The sequence below is a fragment of the Nerophis lumbriciformis genome, linkage group LG27 (genome assembly GCF_033978685.3).
Source record: "Nerophis lumbriciformis linkage group LG27, RoL_Nlum_v2.1, whole genome shotgun sequence".
NCBI lineage: Eukaryota > Metazoa > Chordata > Actinopteri > Syngnathiformes > Syngnathidae > Nerophis > Nerophis lumbriciformis.
Window position 1 is genome coordinate 4,561,863 of NC_084574.2, and position 25,327 is coordinate 4,587,189.

Genomic DNA, 25,327 nt, shown 5'->3' on the forward strand with positions numbered 1-25,327 from the left:
ATTATTAAAGTTTGACTGACCTATCTGACTGTTTTTTTGACATTCCCTTTAGCGCAGTTAGATGCGGCTTATAACACGGGGCGGCTTATAGGTGGACAAAGTTTTGAAATATGCCGTTCATTGAAGGCGCGGCTTATAACCCAGGGCGCCTTATGGTGCGGAAAATACGGTACAGCTTGTTGCTGAGATTTGATGACCTATATTGAGTAAAACATGCTTGAAACTAGAATTTTGCATCTAAAAAAATTGCTGTAATGCTACATTAAATAATTTCAAGACTAATGAATATAATTAAATAATGACAACGATACAAAAATAAATAAATTGATGGTGTCTGGTGGTATACAAAAATGTGGTTGATTTCTGTTTCTAGTTAGTTTTTTTTGTCTATTATTGTTGTTAGAGCTCAGTTTACAGTAATGTGTTTGTAATACTTGGCCAGACATATGTACAGTATTTTTACTACTATGTTGTGTACCTTCTTTGTACCTAATGAAGTGGCTGCTTATCATTACACTGCAAAAAGTGACATCTAAGTAAGATGAAATATCTCAAATAAGGGTGATATTTGCTTATTTTCTGTCTGAGAAGTTAATTCTTCTCACTAAGCAGATTTTATGTTAGAGTGTTTTACTTGTTTTAAGTCCTAAATGATCTCAGTAAGATATTACAGCTTGTTGCTGAGATTTGATGACCTATATTGAGTAAAACATGCTTGAAACTAGAATATCAAGTGTTGCAAAGCTGTGTCATCAACACTCACAAGTATAAAACTGCTTTTTCAAAGTAATAATTTCTTATTTCAAGCATGAACAAAAAAATCATGACTTTGACACAATTGTGTCTCATAATTAAAACAGATGACAGCCAAATGCTGTTTTATTTTCAATGAAACAATAGAACATACGTACTCATATAGTAGTACAGTTGGCACAGTACAGTAAATTGACAGTTAATATTTAAACATTTAACATGTGACATTTCTAACTATTTTGAACAGAAATAGTTCATGCACATTCAGATCAATTCTTCACAATTACAATTAAAAAATTTTAGGCCGGGGTCCGGGCTGTATATATGCGCACTAATTGACTGAAAGAGCACGCACTTGGCGCGATGATGTCATGTTATCCATGGAAAAATGCATTTTTAGACAATATGATTTGCCTGAGCGGCTAGGAGACCCCGAGAGTAACAAGCGCTTGCCTTGTTGCCTTTCCATTAAGAACAATAAATTAGTTTTTAGTATAAGTTTGCTTGTTTCAAGAAATGTAATGCCGAGCGCATATCATTATGTCAAGATAATGGCACTAGCACTTAAGAATATTTTTCAACATATTGAGCAAAAAGGTCTCTTTTTTTTCTACCAAGAAAAGTGCACTTGTTATTAGTGAGAATATACTTATTTTAAGGTATTTTTATGTTAGCTAATTTTACTTGTTTTGGAAAGTCTTGACAAGCCGAATTTTCTTGTTCTATTGGCAGATAATTTTGCTTAGCTCAAATAAAATACCCCTCATTTTTTTATTTTTTTGTCTTGTTTATGAACACTCACTTTTTGCAGTGTGGTCATGTAGGGACTTATAGTTCATCCGGAAGTATTCACAGCGCTTTGCTATGTTAGTCTCATTCCAAAATGGAATAAATTCATTTTTGTTCTCAAAATTCTACAGACAAAACCACATAATGACAATGGAAAAGGTTTATTTTCTATTTTTTTGCAAATGTATTAAAACTAAAAAAAAAATGTATATACTATATATATAATGTATTTACAGCATCTGGTCAATACTTTGTTAAAAACCCATCCAACCTGACGCAGCTTGAGAGGTGCTGCAAAGAGGAAAGGGCGAAATAGCCCAAAGATAAGTGTGCCAAGCTTGTGGCATCGGATTTAAAAAGACATGAGGCTGTAATTGCTGCCAAATGTGCATCAGCAAAGTATTGAGAAAAAGCTGTGAATTATTATTATGTACAAAGTTTGTACATGTGATTTTTTTATATATATTCTTAAAAATATATATATATAATTTTTAAAAATTGTCAATGTGAGGTATTGTCTGTAGAATTTCAAAAAGAAAAAAAAAGACTATTCCATATTGGAAAAATGTTGTAACACAACACTGCAAAAAGTCAGTGTTCAAAAACAAGAAAAAAAATACAAAAATGAGGGGTATTTTACTTGAACTAAGCAAAATTATCTGCCAATAGAACAAGAAAATTTGGCTTGTCAAGACTTTCCAAAACAAGTCAAATTAGCTAACTTCAATGAACCCAAAAATAGCTTAAAATAAGTATATTCTCACTAATAACAAGTGCACTTTGGTAGAAAAAAAAAAAAAGAGACCTTTTTGCTCAATATGTTGAAAAATATTCTTAAATGAAGTAAATGCTAGTGCCATTATCTTGACATAATGATATGCGCTCGGCATTACATTTCTTGAAACCAGCAAACTTATACTAAAAACTAGTTTATTGTTCTTAATAAAAAGGCAACAAGGCAAGTGCTTGTTACTCTCGGGGTCTCCTAGCCGCTCAGGCAAATTATATTGTCTAAAAATGCATTTTTCCATCGATAACATGACATCATTGCCCCAAATGCCACTTTGTCAATTAGTGCACATATATACAGCCCGGCTCCCGGCCAAATTTTTTTTAAATTGTAATTTTGAAGAATTCATCTGAATGTGCATGAACTATTTCTGTTCAAAATAGTTAGAAATGTTAAATGTTTAAATATTAACTGTCAGTTTACTGTACTGTGCCAACTGTACTACTATATGAGTACGTATGTTCTATTGTTTCATTGAAAATAAAACAGCAAAGTCCATTTGGCTGTCATCTGTTTTAATTATGAGACACAATTGTGTCAAAGTCATGATTTTTTTTTTCATGCTTTAAATAAGAAATGATGACTTTATTTAAATCAAACTTCAAGGGAACTGTTGTAAAAAACCCAAAACACATTTATTACACATTTTTGATGATTAGGGCTATCAAATGATTGTTTTTAAATCAAATTAATCACATTTTGGAATTTGGATTAATCATGATTAATCAAAGGTGATTACACTGCAAAAAGTCAGTGTTCAAAAACAAGGGGAAAAAAATACAAAAATTAGGGTTATTTTATTTGAACTAAGCAAAATTATCTGCCAATAGAACAAGAAAATTCGGCTTGTCAAGACTTTCCAAAACAAGTCAAATTAGCTAACTTCAATAAACCCAAAAATACCTTAAAATAAGTATATTCTCACTAATAACAAGTGCACTTTTCTTGGTAGAAAAAAAAATTAGACCTCTTTGCTCAATATGTTGAAAAATATTCTTAAATGAAGTAAATGCTAGTGCCATTATCTTGACATAATGATATGCGCTCGGCATTACATTTCTTGAAACCAGCAAACTTATACTAAAAACTAATTTATTGTTCTTAATAAAAAGGCAACAAGGCAACATCTTGTTACTCTCGGGGTCTCCTAGCCGCTCAGGCAAATCATATTGTCTAAAAATGCATTTTTCCATCGATAACATGACATCATTGCCCCAAATGCCAATTTGTCAATTAGCCCGACTCCCGGCCAACATTTTTTTAATTGTAATTTTGAAGAATTCATCTGAATGTGCATGAACTATTTCTGTTCAAAATAGTTAGAAATGTCATATTTTAAATGTTTAAATATTACCTGTCAGTTTACTGTACTGTGCCAACTGTACTACTATATGAGTACGTATGTTCTATTGTTTCATTGAAAATAAAACAGCAAAGTCCATTTGGCTGTCATCTGTTTTAATTATGAGACACAATTGTGTCAAAGTCATGATTTTTTTGTTCATGCTTTAAATAAGAAATGATGACTTTATTTAAATCAAACTTCAAGGGAACTGTTGTAAAAAACCCAAAACACATTTATTACACATTTTTGATAATTAGGGCTATCAAATGATTAATGTTTTTAAATCAAATTAATCACATTTTGGAATTCGGATTAATCATGATTAATCAAAGGTGATTACACTGCAAAAAGTCAGTGTTCAAAAACAAGGAAAAAAAATACAAAAATTAGGAGTATTTTATTTGAACTAAGCAAAATTATCTGCCAATAGAACAAGAAAATTCGGCTTGTCAAGACTTTCCAAAACAAGTAAAATTAGCTAACGTCAATGAACCCAAAAATACCTTAAAATAAGACTATTCTCACTAATAACAAGTGCACTTTTCTTGGTAGAAAAAAAAATTAGACATTTTTGCTCAATATGTTGAAAAATATTCTTAAATGAAGTAAATGCTAATGCCATTATTTTGACATAATGATATGCGCTCGGCATCATGATTTTTTTTTTTTAATGCTTGAAGTAAGAAATTATTACTTTAAAAAAGTAGTTTTATACTTGTGAGTGTTGATGACACAGCTTTGCAACACTTGATATTCTAGTTTCAAGCATGTTTTACTCAATATAGCTCATCAAATCTCAGCAACAAGCTGTAATATCTTACTGAGATCATTTAGGAGCAAAACACTTAAAACAAGTAAAACACTCTAACATAAAATCTGCTTAGTGAGAAGAATTATCTTATCAGACAGAAAATAAGCAAATATCACCCTTATTTGACATATTTCATCTTACCGTATTTTCCGCACTATAAGGCGCACCTAAAAACCACACATTTTCTCAAAAGCTGACAGTGCGCCTTATAACCCGGTGCGCTTTATATATGGATAAATATTAAGATTCATTTTCATAAAGTTTCGGTCTCGCAACTTCGGTAAACAGCCGCCATCTTTTTTCCCGGTAGAACAGGAAGCGCTTCTTCTTCTACGCAAGCAACCGCCAAGGTAAGCACCCGCCCCCATAGAACAGGAAGCGCTTCTTCTTCTACTGTAAGCAACCACCCGCCCGCGTAGAAGAAGAAAAAGCGCGCGGATATTACCGTACGTTTCATTTCCTTTGTGTGTTTACTTCTGTAAAGACCACAAAATGGCTCCTACTAAGCGTCAGGGATCCGGTTCATGAAAAGACGCAATCTCTCCATCCGCACACGGATTACTATTTCACAGCAACTGATATTCCTGTGAACCGCACTGTGGATACAACGGGAGCACGTACGGTGAATATTCGCACCACAGGGAATGAGAAGTCATCCTTCACTGTGGTTCTAGCTTGCCATGCTAATGGCCAGAAACTTCCACCAATGGTGATATTCAAAAGGAAGACCTTGCCAAAAGAGACCTTTCCAGCCGGCGTCATCATAAAAGCTAACTCGAAGGGATGGATGAAGAAAAGATGAGCGAGTGGTTAAGGTAAGTTTAAGTTTACGCGAAGAGGCCGGGTGGCTTTTTTCACGCAGCTCCGTCCATGTTGATATACGACTCCATGCGCGCCCACATCACGCTGGTTTTTAATATATTATTAAAGTTTGACTGACCTATCTGACTGTTTTTTTGACATTCCTTTAGCGCAGTTAGATGCGGCTTACAACACGGGGCGGCTTATAGGTGGACAAAGTTTTGAAATATGCCGTTCATTGAAGGCGCGGCTTATAACCCAGGGCGCCTTATGGTGCGGAAAATACGGTACTTAGATTTCACTTTTTGCAGTGAACAAAATGTGGAAAAAGTGAAGCGCTGTGAATACTTTCCGGATGCCCTGTACTCCATTAATTAATTCTAATTTAATTACAAGTTGCTTTGTAAGGAAATTCACAATTCCACTCGCGCATAAGGAACCTAAGTACCAGGAGTACTAAAGTACTGACTTCCCACTACACAAGTGGTCCAAACCCACATGATTGGCAAAATCCTTGACCTGCAAAAACTAGCAAACTTTCGCCAATTCAACAAGCAAATACCGTAAAGTGTCTGAGCAGCTGCACTCAAGAAACTTTCTAAAAAAGCGATGAATATCAGCCATCGCTACTTCAGGGCGTTATTAGGCATGTGGCCCAGTATGGTGGCTGGCTGAGGGAAGGAGGGAGTTCACCACCATCCTTGAGGCCAAAAGGAGGCCATGTTATCAGCGCTGGCTTGATAATCTGCTCACTTCAAAAGAGGCTGGAGTTGTGTTACTGTGCTATCCAATTACCTGAAAGCTAGTCAAATAGTGTTTTGTGTTTGCAGCACTCACATGTGCATGATGTCCGTTTCGTGCAGGGGTTCGTGTTTGACCTGGGGGTTGACGATGGCTGGGTGGGGGATCCCTGTGGCGTGAGGACCTGGTGGTCCGGGGACCATGTGGTGGGAGAACCTGCAACACAAACACCTTGAAGTAACAGAAGTAATGCAGCATCTAGCTTTTAACGTCCTCCCAGCGCAGTAACAACACACAACAACAGCAGTCAAGTTTCCGTCTACCGTAAAGCAGTTCGTCTGCCGTAAACAGCAATTTTGTGACACTTTTAAACAGGACAATGCTGCCATCTACTGTACATGCATATGTGACCCACCCATAATGTGTCACATTTTTGTGTTGATTTATTTATTTTATTTTGTGGTTTGAATTCGTTTTTGGAGCTGTCATTACACATTTATCAGTATTCACATTGGTCAGTAGGGGGCAGTAGGGCATTTCTTCCCAATTGAATGCTATCACCTGCAGACCGGAAGTGTCTTGTCATTCCGATGAGCGCGACCAGTCTGTGAACAATTGAAACGTCCTGTGTGCTTTTTCCTCCTGTATAACAGGTTAGTTTTGGTGAATCAACTCACTGAATAATATCCATGTGATCTTTGTAAGTTTAAGTACACATTCTGATGGTGGAGCCTAACTCTAAAGTGTTTGTGAGTTGTAGTTTGTATTTGTGAATGAATCCAGTGCACAGCTGCAGTAATCAATACAAAATGGCGACATGAGTGCGCAATGTTTATATAGGAACTTCTGATCCTAATTCAGACTCCCAAATTAGAGCTCTCGTTTTCTTATTGATTTTATAATGTATATTTGTATAATGTGTGTGTTCTGAAATAGTGACAGAAAATAGAACAAGGATGGACAATTCAACCCTTAACTCAACAATGAGTAGATGAGTGTTATGTGTGTGTATATGTGTAAATAAATGAACACTGAAATTCAAGTATTTATTTTATTTATATATATATATATATATATATATATATATATATATATATATATATATATATATATATATATATATATATATTAGAGATGCGCGGTTTGCGGGCACAACCGCGGAGTCCGCGGATTATCCGCGGATCGGATAAAAATTAGATTTTATCCGCGGGTCGGGTCGGGTCGGGTGGTTCAAATTATAAAAAAAAATTAGATTTTAAATAGATTCAGGCGGGTGGCAGTTAAACCAATTGGGAAATATATATACATAGTTAAATGTTGTTACCCACATACGAAAAACGAGCAGGCACCTGCAGCATATGCCACAACAGAAGAAAAAAAAGAAAAAGAGATGGACACTTTTACGGCGGAGAAGGGACGCCTCGCCGGGGTCCGGGACCGAGGCCCCTTCCCCCGAGAGGGCCCCACCGGGAGCCGTAGCTGAGGCGATCCGCGAGAAGGGCCCGACGCACGTCCAGGGTCACCACCGCGCCCACCGCACCGACACCCCGCCTCGTCCGCCTTCGCCGCGGCCGGCGTCACGCGCAGTAGGTAAGCAGCTTACCTGCCCGCCACCCCCGTGGCCGGGGGCTCGTAACAGGGGTCACTCCGCCCGCGCAGCTTACCTGCCCGCCACCCCCATTGCCGGGGGCGCGTAACAGGGGTCACTCCGCGCGCAGTACGCTCACGAAAGGGGTGGGGCTCACCCTGGTTGATATAGACAGCAGCTGGACGGTGGCCATGGAAGTCGGAACCCGCTAAGGAGTGTGTAACAACCCACCTGCCGAATCAACTAGCCCTGAAAATGGATGGCGCTGGAGCGTCGGGCTCATACGCGGCCGTCGCCAGCAGCGAGACGCGCTTGGAGGTGCGCTTAGCGCGGCTCCCATATGATTGCGCACTGGTGTGCGTCTGGGTCGTGACAGCGTGGCACGCGAATGTCTGTACTGCATTGGATCAGTCTCCTTTCTTTAACAGGCAAAAGCTTTATAACCTCACTAATGCCTTGCATCGTCTATATTAGATATATAACAACGGGCGGGTGCGGGCGGATGGCGGGCGGATGCGGTTCTGATCAAATGTTAGATCGGGTGGATTGCGGATGGTTGACGACTTTCTGATGCGGTTGCGGATGAAATAATTGCCTATCCGCGCATCTCTAATATATATATATATATATATATATATATATATATATATAGCTAGAATTCACTGAAAGTCAAGTATTTCTTATATATATATATATATATATATATATATATATATATATATATATATATATATATATATATCTTAACCACGCCCCCAACCACGACCCCCGCCCCACCCCCGACCACGCCCCCGCCCCCACCCCCCACCTCCCGAAATCGGAGGTCTCAAGGTTGGCAAGTATGTGGTAAGGGGCTCAATTTACGAGCCCCTTATCATAGAAACATTTAAATTTACGAATCACAGGCCGAAAAAAAAAAAGCTTTGTTGCACAAACCTTGTCTCAGTGTACGAATGTTTCATCCACCCTATAAATGCCTCGCAGTACAGCCCTTCTCTGCCCAGCATCACATCCACTGAGGGCGGGCTGATCAATCTCCGGATCTCAGTCAGCACACATTGTGTGCTTTTAAGTGTTTTTTTAGCCTTTTTATAGCATTGTTCTAGTTTTGCTAACTCAGTATGGGTCCAATAAAAGCAATGGACAAGCGATGTGTAGTTTGGCACATTCAGGAAGTATGCACATCATCCCTCTTTCTTCTGCTGCACACCAAGAAGATTAACCGGCAAGGTAATGTAGATGTATTTTTTATTCCTACTCATTGTAGCGACCTGGCTGTTAAAGTTGAGGAGTTTTGTGATTTCAAACTGAGTGCACTACAGCGCTAGTGACTGCGTGTGCGGCTGCAATTAAGAGTGAGTTGTTGTTTTGGCTTTGTTATTAAATAGAAAGGCCTTCTTTCATCTCCGTAATATCGCTAAAATTCGTTCCATTTTATCCACTAGCGACGCTGAGATCATTATTCATGCGTTCGTTACGTCTCGTCTCGATTACTGTAACGTATTATTTTGGGGTCTCCCTATGTCTAGCATTAAAAGATTACAGTTGGTACAAAACGCGGCTGCTAGACTTTTGACAAGAACAAGAAAGTTTGATCATATTACGCCTATACTGTATATACCTTTATATACATATATATATACCTATACTGGCTCACCTGCACTGGCTTCCTGTGCACTTAAGATGTGACTTTAAGGTTTTACTACTTACGTATAAAATACTACACGGTCCAGCTCCATCCTATCTTGCTGATTGTATTGTACCATATGTCCCGGCAAGAAATCTGCGTTCAAAGAACTCTGGCTTATTAGTGATTCCCTGAGCCCAAAAAAAGTCTGCGGGCTATAGAGCGTTTTCTATTGGGGCTCCAGTACTATGGAATGCCCTCCCGGTAACAGTTAGAGATGCTACCTCAGTAGAAGCATTTAAGTCCCATCTTAAAACTAATTTGTATACTCTAGCCTTTAAATAGACCCCCTTTTTAGACCAGTTGATCTGCCGTTTCTTTTCTTTTCTCCTCTGCCCCCCTCTCCCTTGTGCTGCTGACCTGTCTCCGCTCGGGATGGTCTCCTGCTGGCCCCACTATGGACTGGACTCTCACTATTATGTTAGATCCACTATGGACTGGACTCTTACTATTATGTTAGATCCACTATGGACTGGACTCTCACTATTATGTTAGATCCACTATGGACTGGACTCTGACTATTATGTTAGATCCACTATGGACTGGACTCTCACACTATTATGTTAGATCCACTATGGACTGGACTCTCACTATTATGTTAGATCCACTATGGACTGGACTCTCACTATTATGTTAGATCCACTATGGACTGGACTCTCACTATTATGTTAGATCTACTATGGACTGGACTCTTACTATTATGTTAGATCCACTATGGACTGGACTCTCACACTATTATGTTAGATCCACTATGGACTGGACTCTCACTATTATGTTAGATCCACTATGGACTGGACTCTCACTATTATGTTAGTTCCACGATGGACTGGACTCTCACTATTATGTTAGTTCCACGATGGACTGGACTCTCACTATTATGTTAGATCCACTATGGACTGGACTCTGACTATTATGTTAGATCCACTATGGACTGGACTCTCACACTATTATGTTAGATCCACTATGGACTGGACTCTCACTATTATGTTAGATCCACTATGGACTGGACTCTCACTATTATGTTAGATCCACTATGGACTGGACTCTCACTATTATGTTAGATCTACTATGGACTGGACTCTTACTATTATGTTAGATCCACTATGGACTGGACTCTCACTATTATGTTAGATCCACTATGGACTGGACTCTCACTATTATGTTAGATCCACTATGGACTGGACTCTCACAATATGATGTTAGATCCACTATGGACTGGACTCTCACTATTATGTTAGATCCACTATGGACTGGACTCTCACTATTATGTTAGATCTACTATGGACTGGACTCTTACTATTATGTTAGATCCACTATGGACTGGACTCTCACTATTATGTTAGATCCACTATGGACTGGACTCTCACTATTATGTTAGATCCACTATGGACTGGACTCTCACTATTATGTTAGATCTACTATGGACTGGACTCTCACTATTATGTTAGATCCACTATGGACTGGACTCTCACTATTATGTTAGATCTACTATGGACTAGACTCTCACTATTATGTTAGATCCACTATGGACTGGACTCTCACTATTATGTTAGATCCACTATGGACTGGACTCTCACTATTATGTTAGATCCACTATGGACTGGACTCTCACTATTATGTTAGATCCACTATGGACTGGACTCTCACAATATGATGTTAGATCCACTATGGACTGGACTCTCACTATTATGTTAGATCCACTATGGACTGGACTCTCACTATTATGTTAGATCTACTATGGACTGGACTCTTACTATTATGTTAGATCCACTATGGACTGGACTCTCACTATTATGTTAGATCCACTATGGACTGGACTCTCACTATTATGTTAGATCCACTATGGACTGGACTCTCACTATTATGTTAGATCTACTATGGACTGGACTCTCACTATTATGTTAGATCCACTATGGACTGGACTCTCACTATTATGTTAGATCTACTATGGACTAGACTCTCACTATTATGTTAGATCCACTATGGACTGGACTCTCACTATTATGTTAGATCCACTATGGACTGGACTTTCACAATATTATGTCAGACCCACTCGACGTCCATTGCATCCGGTCTCCCCGAGAGGGGGGTTGGGGGGGGGTCCACCCACATATGCGTTCCTTTCCAAGGTTTCTCATAGTCATTCACATCGACGTCCCATTGGGGTTGTGAGTTTTTCCTTGCCCTTATGTGGGCTCTGTACCGAGGATGTCGTTGTGGCTTGTGCAGCCCTTTGAGACACTTGTTATTTAGGGCTATATAAATAAACATTGATTGATTGATTGATTGACCTCCTTGTTATGGTTGTTTGATATAGTATTGTATAACGCTTTACATTGTGTACATGTTCAAAGTGTACAAACTTTAACTAAAATATGGACTTTTTTTGAGGCTGAAACCCATTATTCATATTTACATTGTTTCTCATTGGAGAAACGTGCTGCAATATATAAACATTATATTTTACAAACACTGTTTAAAAAACAATTAAATTCATTAATCAAGATTTTCCTGTTTTCCTCCGCTTGCGAAAGCGCCATTTTTAAATCCGCCATAACAATATCAACAATGGAGCAAATTGAGGATGCCTCACGCTGAAGAAATTTGCAAATATGAGCACCTATGTGATATAATACAGTATATTGTGATTAATAATAATAATAGATTTTATTTGTAAAAAGCACTTTACATTGAGTAAACAACCTCAAAGTGCTACAGTGTATTAAAAAATAAATAAAAATTAAAGCTGCAAGCAGCGTTGGTCGGGCCCGCATGTTTGGCAGGTGCTAGTCCCAAGTGTCCCAATAGTGTTGTCCAGTTTTCGTCCAAAGTGTCCCAATACTTTTGTCCATTTCTATTCCTAAGTGTCCCAATACATGTGTCAAGTTTTCGTCCTAAGTGTCCCAATACTTTTGTCAAGTTTTATTTCCAAGTGTCCCAATACTTTTGTCCTGTTTTCGTCATAAGTGTCCCAATACTTTTGTCCAGTTTTAGTTCTAAGTGTCCCAATACGTGTGTCAACTTTTAGTCCCAAGTGTCCCAATAGTGTTGTCCAGTTTTCGTCTAAAGTGTCCCAATATTTTGTCCAGTTTTATTCCTAAGTGTCCCAATACTTTTGTCCAGTTTTATTCCTAAGTGTCCCAATACTTTTGTCCAGTTTTATTCCTAAGTGTCCCAATACTTTTGTCAAGTTGTAGTCCTAAGTGTCCCAATACTTTTGTCCAGTGTAGGTGTCCCAATACTTTTGTCAAGTTTTATTCCTAAGTGTCCCAATACTTTTGTCAAGTTTTAGTCCTAAGTGTCCCAATACTTTTGTCAAGTTGTAGTCCTAAGTGTCCCAACTAAGTGTCCCAATACTTTTGTCCAGACTACCAATACTTTTGTCAAGTTTTAGTCCCAAGTGGCCCAATACCTTTGTCAAGTTTTAGTCCCAAGTGGCCCAATACTTTTGTCAAGTTCTATCCTAAGTGTCCCAATACTTTTGTCCTGTTTTCGTCATAAGTGTCCCAAAACTTTTGTCCAGTTTTAGTCCTAAGTGTCCCAATACTTTTGTCAAGTTGTAGTCCTAAGTGTCCCAATATTTTTGTCCAGACTACCAACATTTTTGTCAAGTTTTAGTCCCAAGTGGCCCAATACTTTTGTCTAGTTTTAGTCCCAAGTGTCCCAATACTTTTGTCAAGTTGTAGTCCTAAGTGTCCCAACTAAGTGTCCCAATACTTTTGTCCAGACTACCAATACTTTTGTCAAGTTTTAGTCCCAAGTGGCCCAATACTTTTGTCAAGTTTTAGTCCCAAGTGGCCCAATACTTTTGTCAAGTTCTATCCTAAGTGTTTCAATACTTTTGTGCAGTTGTAGTCCTAAGTGTCCCAAAACTTTTGTCCAGTTTTAGTCCTAAGTGTCCCAATACTTTTGTCAAGTTGTAGTCCTAAGTGTCCCAATATTTTGTCCAGTTTTATTCCTAAGTGTCCCAATACTTTTGTCCAGTTTTATTCCTAAGTGTCCCAATACTTGTGTCAAGTTTTCGTCCTAAGTGTCCCAATACTTTTGTAAAGTTTTATTTCCAAGTGTCCCAACACCTTTGTCCATTTTTCGTCATAAGTGTCCCAATACTTTTGTCCAGTTTTGGTCGTAAGTGTCCCAATACTTTTGTCCAGTTTTAGTCCAAAGTGTCCCAATACTTTTGTCAAGTTGTAGTCCTAAGTGTCCCAATACTTTTGTCCAGTGTAGGTGTCCCAATACTTTTGTCAAGTTTTAGTCCTAAGTGTCCCAATACTTTTGTCAAGTTGTAGTCCTAAGTGTCCCAACTAAGTGTCCCAATACTTTTGTCCAGACTACCAATACTTTTGTCAAGTTTTAGTCCCAAGTGGCCCAATACTTTTGTCAAGTTTTAGTCCCAAGTGGCCCAATACTTTTGTCAAGTTCTATCCTAAGTGTCCCAATACTTTTGTCCATTTTTCGTCATAAGTGTCCCAATACTTTTGTCCAGTTTTGGTCGTAAGTGTCCCAATACCTTTGTCCAGTTTTAGTCCAAAGTGTCCCAATACTTTTGTCAAGTTGTAGTCCTAAGTGTCCCAATACTTTTGTCCAGTGTAGGTGTCCCAATACTTTTGTCAAGTTTTAGTCCTAAGTGTCCCAATACTTTTGTCAAGTTGTAGTCCTAAGTGTCCCAACTAAGTGTCCCAATACTTTTGTCCAGACTACCAATACTTTTGTCAAGTTTTAGTCCCAAGTGGCCCAATACTTTTGTCAAGTTTTAGTCCCAAGTGGCCCAATACTTTTGTCAAGTTCTATCCTAAGTGTCCCAATACTTTTGTCCATTTTTCGTCATAAGTGTCCCAATACTTTTGTCCAGTTTTGGTCGTAAGTGTCCCAATACCTTTGTCCAGTTTTAGTCCAAAGTGTCCCAATACTTTTGTCAAGTTGTAGTCCTAAGTGTCCCAATACTTTTGTCCAGTGTAGGTGTCCCAATACTTTTGTCAAGTTTTAGTCCTAAGTGTCCCAATACTTTTGTCAAGTTGTAGTCCTAAGTGTCCCAACTAAGTGTCCCAATACTTTTGTCCAGACTACCAATACTTTTGTCAAGTTTTAGTCCCAAGTGGCCCAATACTTTTGTCAAGTTTTAGTCCCAAGTGGCCCAATACTTTTGTCAAGTTCTATCCTAAGTGTCCCAATACTTTTGTCCATTTTTCGTCATAAGTGTCCCAATACTTTTGTCCAGTTTTGGTCGTAAGTGTCCCAATACCTTTGTCCAGTTTTAGTCCAAAGTGTCCCAATACTTTTGTCAAGTTGTAGTCCTAAGTGTCCCAATACTTTTGTCCAGTGTAGGTGTCCCAATACTTTTGTCAAGTTTTAGTCCTAAGTGTCCCAATACTTTTGTCAAGTTGTAGTCCTAAGGGTCCCAACTAAGTGTCCCAATACTTTTGTCCAGACTACCAATACTTTTGTCAAGTTTTAGTCCCAAGTGGCCCAATACTTTTGTCAAGTTTTAGTCCCAAGTGGCCCAATACTTTTGTCAAGTTCTATCCTAAGTGTTTCAATACTTTTGTGCAGTTGTAGTCCTAAGTGTCCCAAAACTTTTGTCCAGTTTTAGTCCTAAGTGTCCCAATACTTTTGTCAAGTTGTAGTCCTAAGTGTCCCAATATTTTTGTCCAGACTACCAATATTTTTGTCAAGTTTTAGTCCCAAGTGGCCCAATACTTTTGTCTAGTTTTAGTCCCAAGTGGCCCAATACTTTTGTCAAGTTTTAGTCCTAAGTGTCCCAATACTAGTGTCCAGTGTAGGTGTCCCAATACTTTAGTCCAGTGGTAGTCCTAAGTGTCCCAATACTTTTGTCTAGTGTTAGTCCGATTTTTCAGAGGAAGTTGTGTCTGTGTTTTCTTCCTAGGGTTCCTCAATTTTGAGTTTTGTGGTTTGGTTTTTTTACTAAAGAGTTTTGTTCGCGTTTTTTGATGTGTGTGTCAAATTTGGTGAGTACAGCGCAAAGCCCATCCATCCATCCATCCATCTTCTTCCGCTTATCCGAGGTCGGGTCGCGGGGGCAGCAGCCTAAGCAGGGAAGCCCAGACTTCCCTCTCCCCAGCCACTTCGTCCAGCTCTTCCCGGGGGATCCCGAGGCGTTCCCAGGCCAGCCGGGAGACATAGTCTTCCCAACGTGTCCTGGGTCTTCCTCGTGGCCTCCTACCGGTCGGACATGCCCTAAACACCTCCTTAGGGAGGCGCACGGGCGGCATCCTGACCAGATGCCCGAACCACCTCATCTGGCTCCTCTCGATGTGGAGGAGCAGCGGCTTTACTTTGAGCTCCTCCCGGATGACAGAGCTTCTCACCCTATCTCTAAGGGAGAGCCCCGCCACCCGGCGGAGGAAACTCATTTCGGCCGCTTGTACCCGTGATCTTGTCCTTTCGGTCATAACCCAAAGCTCATGACCATAGGTGAGGATGGGAACGTAGATCGACCGGTAAATTGAGAGCTTTGCCTTCCAGCTCAGCTCCTTCTTCACCACAACGGATCGATACAGCGTCCGCATTACTGAAGACGCCGCACCGATCCGCCTGTCGATCTCACGATCCACTCTTCCCTCACTCGTGAACAAGACTCCGAGGTACTTGAACTCCTCCACTTGGGGCAAGATCTCCTCCCCAACCCGTAGATGGCACTCCAACCTTTTCCGGGCGAGAACCATGGACTCGGACTTGGAGGTGCTGATTCTCATCCCAGTCGCTTCACACTCAGCTGCGAATCGATCCAGTGAGAGCTGAAGATCCTGGCCAGATGAAGCCATCAGGACCAAATCATCTGCAAAAAGCAGAGACCTAATCCTGCAGCCACCAAACCGGATCCCCTCAACGCCTTGACTGCGCCTAGAAATTCTGTCCATAAAAGTTATGAACAGAATCGGTGACAAAGGGCAGCCTTGGCGGAGTCCAACCCTCACCGGAAACGTGTCCGACTTACTGCCGGCAATGCGAACCAAGCTCTGACACTGATCATACAGGGAGCGGACCGCCACAATCAGACAGTCCGAAACCCCATACTCTCTGAGCACTCCCCACAGGACTTCCCGAGGGACACGGTCGAATGCCTTCTCCAAGTCCACAAAGCACATGTAGACTGGTTGGGCAAACTCCCATGCACCCTCAAGGACCCTGCCGAGAGTATAGAGCTGGTCCACAGTTCCACGACCAGGACGAAAACCACACTGTTCCTCCTGAATCCGAGGTTCGACTATCCGGCGTAGCCTCCTCTCCAGTACACCTGAATAGACCTTACCGGGAAGGCTGAGGAGTGTGATCCCACCATAGTTAGAACACACCCTCCGGTTCCCCTTTTTAAAGAGAGGAACCACCACCCCGGTCTGCCAATTTGGTCGTAAGTGTCCCAATACTTTTGTCAAGTTTTAGTCCTAAGTGTCCCAATACAGCGCAAAACTGCGGAAGAAAAAAGAAAGAATAATAATAATAATAATAATAAAACCTTAGAAATTCAATAGGTCCTTATGTCCCATTGTAAAAGGACTCCCGTTGGGATTCCTTTTACAATGGGCCATGCGGGCCCTAATAAAAAATAAATACAAAAATTAAAAGATAAAAAATAAAAATAAAAACTCCAACAGCCAAGTAGCTACAACTAGTATGCATACATCTAAAAAAAGGCTTTTTTAAAAAGAAGGGTTTTTAAGCCTTTTTTAAAAGCATCCACAGTCTGTGGTGCCCTCAGGTGGTCAGGGAGAGCGTTCCACATACTGGGAGCGGCGGAGCAGAAAGCCCGGTCTCCCATTGTTCGTAGCAATTGATTATTCATTACAGTACTAGTAGAAAGGAAGCTAAATAGCTAGCTGGAGTTGCTCACTCTCAGGGAAACACTGCCCCGAGAATTCAGGCAGAGAGCTGCAAGTCACAGGCTCATCCCCATTTGAAGAACTCTCTACGCCAGTGGTTCCCAAGTACCACCTCAGAAAACACTTGGCTCTCCAAGTACCAGCCTAATGAGCAACGTTAAAATACAGTAGTGTAGTAGGCCTTAGTATTCAGTAAGACCGAGGCAAATGTTTTACAGTATTTAACAAGTACATTTAATATATTTGGCCAATGTGACATTACACACAGTTTGAACAGTAACACCGTGTTTGAATATTTAAAAATAAAACACTAATCACTTAAGTGATTCTTTGGCGTACCACTACATGGAGCCCCGCGTACCAGTTTGACAATCACTGCTCTACTCTGCAGCATCACGAAGCCTCAACTCACCATCCCAGCGGCGGTGTGATCTGTCCGACTCCTCCAGGGGACAGTGAGTAGAAGTTGGACATGTCTGGTCCGGGGTGATGCCTTGACATTCCTAGCCCAACAACATAGAGCAAACACAAACATTATGATTATAAAACTACTATTGTAGAGCGAGCTGTTTGAAGAGTTGAGGTGGATCTCATTTGAACTATGTTTGCCTGGACTATAAAACATTTGTCAATGTATACGACAGTTCTTTATTCTGTTTAAGCCCCGCCCACCTAAAATAGGACCTAACAATGGAGAAAACATTAGTTTCATCTAAAGCTGCAAAGGGTACCGAAACAACTGACCTGACCACTTTTTGGCACCCTTCTGTTTGGGTAGCACCCACACTGGTACGGTACCTACAATTAGGAGCTATTGATCGGTTAAAAAAAAAAGACTGAAATCAAGATCAGTTTTGTTTTTCATGATAGCACAGCATCAGCAACTTGCACTGAGCCTGGTCTATAAAATCCGCTACACCTCCCTGATACCGAAGTACATGTCAAACTACTTCCTTAATGACCGCCATAACCACAAGACCAGGGGGAGCTCCACAGACCACGTTAAAGCCAGATTCCCATCTAACAAAGGTCTTAACTCATTCTCTTTCTATGCCACATCAATATGGAATGCACTCCCAACAGGTGTAAAAGAAAGTGCATCTCTATCCTCCTTCAAAACCGCACTAAAAGTAAACCTCCAGGCATCTTCAACCCTAAACTAACACCCTCCCCGGATTGTTAATAATCAAATGTAAATACCGTATTTTCCGCACTATAAGGCGCACCTAAAAACCACAAATTTTCTCAAAAGCTGACAGTGCGCCTTATAACCCGGTGCGCTTTATATATGGATTAATATTAAGATTCATTTTCATAAAGTTTCGGTCTCGCAACTTCGGTAAACAGCCGCCATCTTTTTTCCCGGTAGAACAGGAAGCGCTTCTTCTTCTACGCAAGCAACCGCCAAGGTAAGCACCCGCCCCCATAGAACAGGAAGCGCTTCTTCTTCTACTGTAAGCAACCACCCGCCCGCGTAGAAGAAGAAAAAGGGCGCGGATATTACCGTACGTTTCATTTCCTTTGTGTGTTTACATCTGTAAAGACCACAAAATGGCTCCTACTAAGCGTCAGGGATCCGGTTCATGAAAAGACGCAATCTCTCCATCCGCACACGGATTACTATTTCACAGCAACTGATATTCCTGTGAACCGCACTGTGGATACAACGGGAGCACGTACGGTGAATATTCGCACCACAGGGAATGAGAAGTCATCCTTCACTGTGGTTCTAGCTTGCCATGCTAATGGCCAGAAACTTCCACCCATGGTGATATTCAAAAGGAAGACCTTGCCAAAAGAGACCTTTCCAGCCGGCGTCATCATAAAAGCTAACTCGAAGGGATGGATGAAGAAAAGATGAGCGAGTGGTTAAGGTAAGTTTAAGTTTACGCGAAGAGGCCGGGTGGCTTTTTTCACGCAGCTCTGTCCATGTTGATATACGACTCCATGCGCGCCCACATCACGCTGGTTTTAATATATTATTAAAGTTTGACTGACCTATCTGACTGTTTTTTTGACATTCCTTTAGCGCAGTTAGATGCGGCTTATAACACGGGGCGGCTTATAGGTGGACAAAGTTTTGAAATATGCCGTTCATTGAAGGCGCGGCTTATAACCCAGGGCGCCTTATGGTGCGGAAAATACGGTAATCAAATGTAGATACTTTTTCTTATGCTTTCTGATGTCTCTCTCTATGTCCACTACTTGCTGTACATATCCTACCAAGTCAGACCTACACTGTTTCAATGTCCATTTCTCTGATGATGCAATTGTTGATGACTGAAGTGATGATAACAACCAACAACCAAACCTAACCAAACCCCCCCCCACATCCTGGAAAATTTGGCTTGTCAAGACTTTCCAAAACAAGTCAAATGAGCTCACCTCAATGAACCCAAAAATACCTTAAAATAAGTATATTCTCACTTATAACAAAGGCACTTTTCTTGGTAGAAAAAAAAAAGGTGACCTTTTTGCTCAATATGTTGAAAAATATTCTTAAATGAAGTAAATGCTAGCGCCATTATCTTGACATAATGATATTACATTTCTTGAAACCAGCAAACTTATACTAAAAACTAATTTATTGTTCTTAATGGAAAGGCAACAAGGCAAGCGCTTGTTACTCTCGGGGTCTCCTAGCCGCTCAGGCAAATCATATTGTCTAAAAATGCATTTTTCCATGGATAACATGACATCATCGCGCCAAGTGCGTGCTCTTTCAGTCAATTAGTGCGCATATATACAGCCCGGCCCCCGGCCAAAAAATTTTTAATTGTAATTTTGAGGAATTTATCTGAATGTGCATGAACTATTTCTGTTCAAAATAGTTAGAAATGTTAAATGTTTAAATATTAACTGTCAGTTTACTGTACTGTGCCAACTGTACTACTATATGAGTACCTATTTTCTATTGTTTCATTGAAAATAAAACAGCAAAGTCCATTTGGCTGTCATCTGTTTTAATTATGAGACACAATTGTGTCAAAGTCATCTTTTTTTTTCATGCTTGAAATAAGAAATGATGACTTTAAAAAAAGTAGTTTTATACTTGTGAGTGTTGATGACACAGCTTTGCAACACTTGATATTCTAGTTTCAAGCATGTTTTACTCAATATAGGTCATCAAATCTCAGCAACAAGCTGTAATATCTTACTGACATCATTTAGGACCAAAACACTTAAAACAAGTAAAACACTCTAATTCATTCTTCCAATTAAAAGCTGCTTTATTTAGTTATTGTTTTACCCCCATAGGAAATAGCAGAAATCAAAATAATCAGTTCCAGAGCCACAATAAACATTTATCAACTTTTCCAGCAAAGTCACACTTTACAAGTGTAAAAATACTTGCTATAAACTATAAATAGATAAAACTTCTGACCCCCTAATAACTGAAATATAGCGGTTTAAGGAAGGCCAGCTGATGGCCACACTGCAAAAAGTCAGTGTTCAAAAACCAGAAAAAAATACAAAAATGAGGGGTATTTTATTTGAACTAAGCAAAATTATCTGCCAATAGAACAAGAAAATTCGGCTCGTCAAGACTTTCCAAAACAAGTAAAATTAGCTAACCTCAATGAACCCAAAAATACCTTAAAATAAGTATATTCTCACTAATAACAACTGTGGTACTATATGAGTATGGATATTCTATTGTTTCATTGAAAATAAAACAGCAAAGTCCATTTGGCTGTCATCTGTTTTAATTATGAGACACAATTGTGTCAAAGTCATAATTTTTTTTTTTTTCATGCTTGAAATAAGAAATGATGACTTTAAAAAAGTAGTTTTATACTTGTGAGTGTTGATGACACAGCTTTGCAACACTTGATATTCTAGTTTCAAGCATGTTTTACTCAATATAGGTCATCAAATCTCAGCAACAAGCTGTAATATCTTACTGAGATCATTTAGGACCAAAACACTTAAAACAAGTAAAACACTCTAACATAAAATCTGCTTAGTGAGAAGAATTATCTTATCAGACAGAAAATAAGCAAATATCACCCTTATTTGACATATTTCATCTTACTTAGATTTCACTTTTTGCAGTGTAGTTTTATCAAAGGGCGGTTATCTATCATGGTTTTTCAATTATTTCTATTTATCACGGCAACACTAACCGTCGGGTGTTTTACAGCGGTTATCATTACTACTGTTTAAAGGGGAACATTATCACAATTTCAGAAGGGTTAAAACCATTAAAAATCAGTTCCCAGTGGCTTATTTTATTTTTCGAAGTTTTTTTCAAAATTTTACCCATCACGCAATATCCCTAAAAAAAGCTTCAAAGTGCCTGATTTTAACCATCGTTATATACACCCGTCCATTTTCCTGTGACGTCACATAGTGATGCCAACACAAATAAACATGGCGCATAGAACAGCAAGCTATAGCGACATTAGCTCGGATTCAGACCCGGATTTCAGCGGCTTAAGCGATTCAACAGATTACGCATGTATTGAAACGGATGGTTGTAGTGTGGAGGCAGGTAGCGAAAACCAAATTGAAGAAGAAACTGAAGCTATTGAGCCATATTGGTTTGAACCGTATGCAAGCGAAACCGACGAAAGCGACACGACAGCCAGCGACACGGGAGAAAGCGAGGACGAATTCGGCGATCGCCTTCTAACCAACGATTGGTATGTGTTTGTTTGGCATTAAAGGAAACTAACAACTATGAACTAGGTTTACAGCATATGAAATACATTTGGCAACAACATGCACTTTGAGAGTGCAGACAGCCCAGTTTTCATCAATTAATATATTCTGTATGAGTAAGCAGGGCCTGGGGAATCTGTGGTGGGCTCTCCTATTTCTGGGGCTGAGGTTGCCGAGGTAGTTAAAAAGCTCCTCGGTGGCAAGGCCCCGGGGGTGGATGAGATCCGGCCGGAGTTCCTTAAGGCTCTGGATGTTGTGGGGCTGTCTTGGTTGACAAGACTCTGCAACATCGCGTGGACATCGGGGGCGGTACCTCTGGATTGGCAGACCGGGGTGGTGGTTCCTCTCTTTAAGAAGGGGAACCGAAGGATGTGTTCTAACTATCGTGGGATCACACTCCTCAGCCTTCCCGGTAAGGTCTATTCAGGTGTACTGGAGAGGAGGCTACGCCGGATAGTCGAACCTCGGATTCAGGAGGAACAGTGTGGTTTTCGTCCTGGTCGTGGAACTGTGGACCAGCTCTATACTCTCGGCAGGGTCCTTGAGGGTGCATGGGAGTTTGCTCAACCAGTCTACATGTGCTCACCCCTATTTTAGCGTCCCTTCACTGGCTCCCTGTGCATTACCGAATACATTTTAAACTCCTTTTATTTGTTTTTAAATGTCTAAACAACCTCGCGCCAACCTATCTCTCCGACCTCCTTCAGCCTTACTGCCCCACCCGATCCTTAAGATCAGCCGATCAGCTGCTGTTGACGGTCCCTGACACAAGGCTGAAGCTTAGAGGTGACAGAGCTTTCGCCGTTGCTGCTCCCAAGCTCTGGAACGACCTACCCCTGAGTGTTAGACAAGCCTCCTCTCTTCCTGTTTTTAAATCTCTCTTAAAAACATACTTTTATTCCATGGCTTTTAACACTGAGTGATATCCATCCTGCAATGGCGCCCCATAATACACCTGCTGTGATCCTGTTTTTATGTTTTTATGTTTTTATTAATTCTATTTTAATTATTTATTTTTTATCGTGTTCTGTTTGTGTTGTGTTGTGTTTGCTCGGTACTCGTTTTATCTTTTAACCTGCTCATTGTACAGCACTTTGGCTACCCCTGTGGGAAATTTTAAATGTGCTTTATAAATAAAGTTGATTTGATTTGATTTGTGGACTTGGAGAAGGCATTCGACCGTGTACCCCGGGAAGTCCTGTGGGGAGTGCTCAGAGAGTATGGGGTAACGGACTGTCTTATTGTGGCGGTTCGCTCCCTGTATGATCAGTGTCAGAGCTTGGTCCGCATTGCCGGCAGTAAGTCGGACACGTTTCCAGTGAGGGTTGGACTCCGCCAAGGCTGCCCTTTGTCACCGATTCTGTTCATAACCTTTATGGACAGAATTTCTAGGCGCAGTCAGGGCGTTGAGGGTATCTGGTTTGGTGGCTGCAGGATTAGGTCTCTGCTTTTTGCAGATGATGTGGTCCTGATGGCTTCATCTGGCCAAGATCTTCAGCTCTCACTGGATCGATTCGCAGCTGAGTGTGAAGCGACTGGGATGGGAATCAGCACCTCCAAATCCGAGTCCATGGTTCTCGCCCGGAAAAAGGTGGAGTGCCATCTCCGGGTTGGGGAGGAGATCTTGCCCCAAGTGGAGGAGTTCAAGTACCTCGGAGTCTTGTTCACGAGTGAGGGAAGAGTGGATCGTGAGATCGACAGGCGGATCGGTGCGACGTCTTCAGTAATGCGGACGCTGTATCGATCCGTTGTGGTGAAGAAGGAGCTGAGCCGGAAGGCAAAGCTCTCGATTTACCGGTCGATCTACGTTCCCATCCTCACCTATGGTCATGAGCTTTGGGTCATGACCGAAAGGACAAGATCACGGGTACAAGCGGCCCAAATGAGTTTCCTCCGCCGGGTGGCGGGGCTCTCCCTTAGAGATAGGGTGAGAAGCTCTGTCATTCGGGGGGAGCTCAAAGTAAAGCCGCTGCTCCTCCACATCGAGAGGAGCCAGATGAGGTGGTTCGGGCATCTGGTCAGGATGCCACCCGAACGCCTCCCTCGGGAGGTGTTTAGGGCACGTCCGACCGGTAGGAGGCCACGGGGAAGACCCAGGACACGTTGGGAAGACTATGTCTCCCGGCTGGCCCGGGAACGCCTCGGGATCCCCCGGGAGGAGCTGGACGAAGTGGCTGGGGAGAGGGAAGTCTGGGCTTCCCTGCTTAGGCTGCTGCCCCCGCGACCCGACCTCGGATAAGCGGAAGAAGATGAATGGATGGATGGATGTAGACATACCCTCATCCGTGCTCTTTTCCTGAAAGTTGATCTGTCCAGTCCAGTTGGACATGCATCTGCTTTGAGTGTCGCAGGATATCCACACATTCTTGCCATCTCTGTCGTAGCATAGCTTTCGTCGGTAAAGTGTGCGGAACAAACGTCCAATTTCTTGCCACTTTCGCATCTTTGGGCCACTGGTGCAACTTGAATCCGTCCCCGTTCGTGTTGTTACACCCTCCGACAACACACCGACGAGGCATGATGTCTCCAAGCAGGCCCGGCCCTAACCAATCTGGCGCCCTAGGCAAGATTTTAGGTGGCGCCCCCCCACATCGGCAGTGAAGTGTATATACTCACAAGAAACCGAATAGCTTTGTCTTTGACCTTTTTTTTTTACTTAAATAAAGCAAATTAACAATCAGAATAGTTAACAAGATAAAAAAAAATATGAATAAATAAATAAATGCAAAAAATAAAAAATTAATATATGAAATACAATATTTTTTACATACATATTGCTTAATTTACATTAATGATGTGCACTTTAACAACTAGGCTTACAACTATACCTAATATATAAAGGGGTGGAAAAGTGACTATTACCTGCAGGGAAAACATTAGCTAACCAGAAGGCAATAATGTAAACAAAAAACACCTGCTTAAAAGATCTAATACAAGGAATGTAAGGTGGGAGTACTGTAATTACCTAACGTTACATTATTATTTTCCATAACAATTTAGCCCCCTCCACAATATTAACCCGACGTTAAAACAGAACTAGCTATTTATTGATTAGCAATTGCCGAATCATGTAACATTAGCTTAATGCTAAAAAGCCAGGTTACTATCACATTCTGTAACAGACAAATAATTTCATGTAGGCTAACGTTACCTACCTGCTACCTCTGTCTTTTTCTCGTTTCTCCTCCTCTTCTTTTCTCTTTTTTCTTCCCTGGGCATCTGACAGTTTTGGCCGTTTTGATATCTTGTGTTGATTTTTTGATGTGGTGACGTCCAAAAAGAGTCATGATACGGGAAGGGGATTAACGTGGGATTATTTTTTGTATTTAGAAATAATAGTACCAACTTTTTTTTTTTTTCTCCAACATTTGTGGCACTGGCGTGGCGCCCCCTGATGGACGGCGCCCTTAGCATTTGCCTATACGGCCTATGCCACGGGCCGGCCCTGTCTCCAAGGTACGGAAAACAGTCGAAAAAAAACGGAAAATAACAGAGCTGATTTGACTCGGTGTTTGAGAA

General features: G+C 40.8%; 1 protein-coding gene across 7 annotated transcripts in view; it reads right to left on the reverse strand.

Moving 5' to 3' along the window:
* Positions 1-25,327, reverse strand: part of lef1 (lymphoid enhancer-binding factor 1) — a 184,034-nt gene that overhangs the window by 43,354 nt on the left and 115,353 nt on the right. For all 7 annotated transcript variants that reach the window (XM_061923020.1, XM_061923019.1, XM_061923017.1 and 4 more), the window contains 2 exons: positions 17,556-17,646; positions 6,127-6,246 (listed from right to left, as the gene is read on the reverse strand). In XM_061923020.1, the coding sequence (XP_061779004.1) occupies positions 6,127-6,246; positions 17,556-17,646 (211 nt within the window). The remainder of the gene's footprint in view (positions 1-6,126; positions 6,247-17,555; positions 17,647-25,327) is intronic.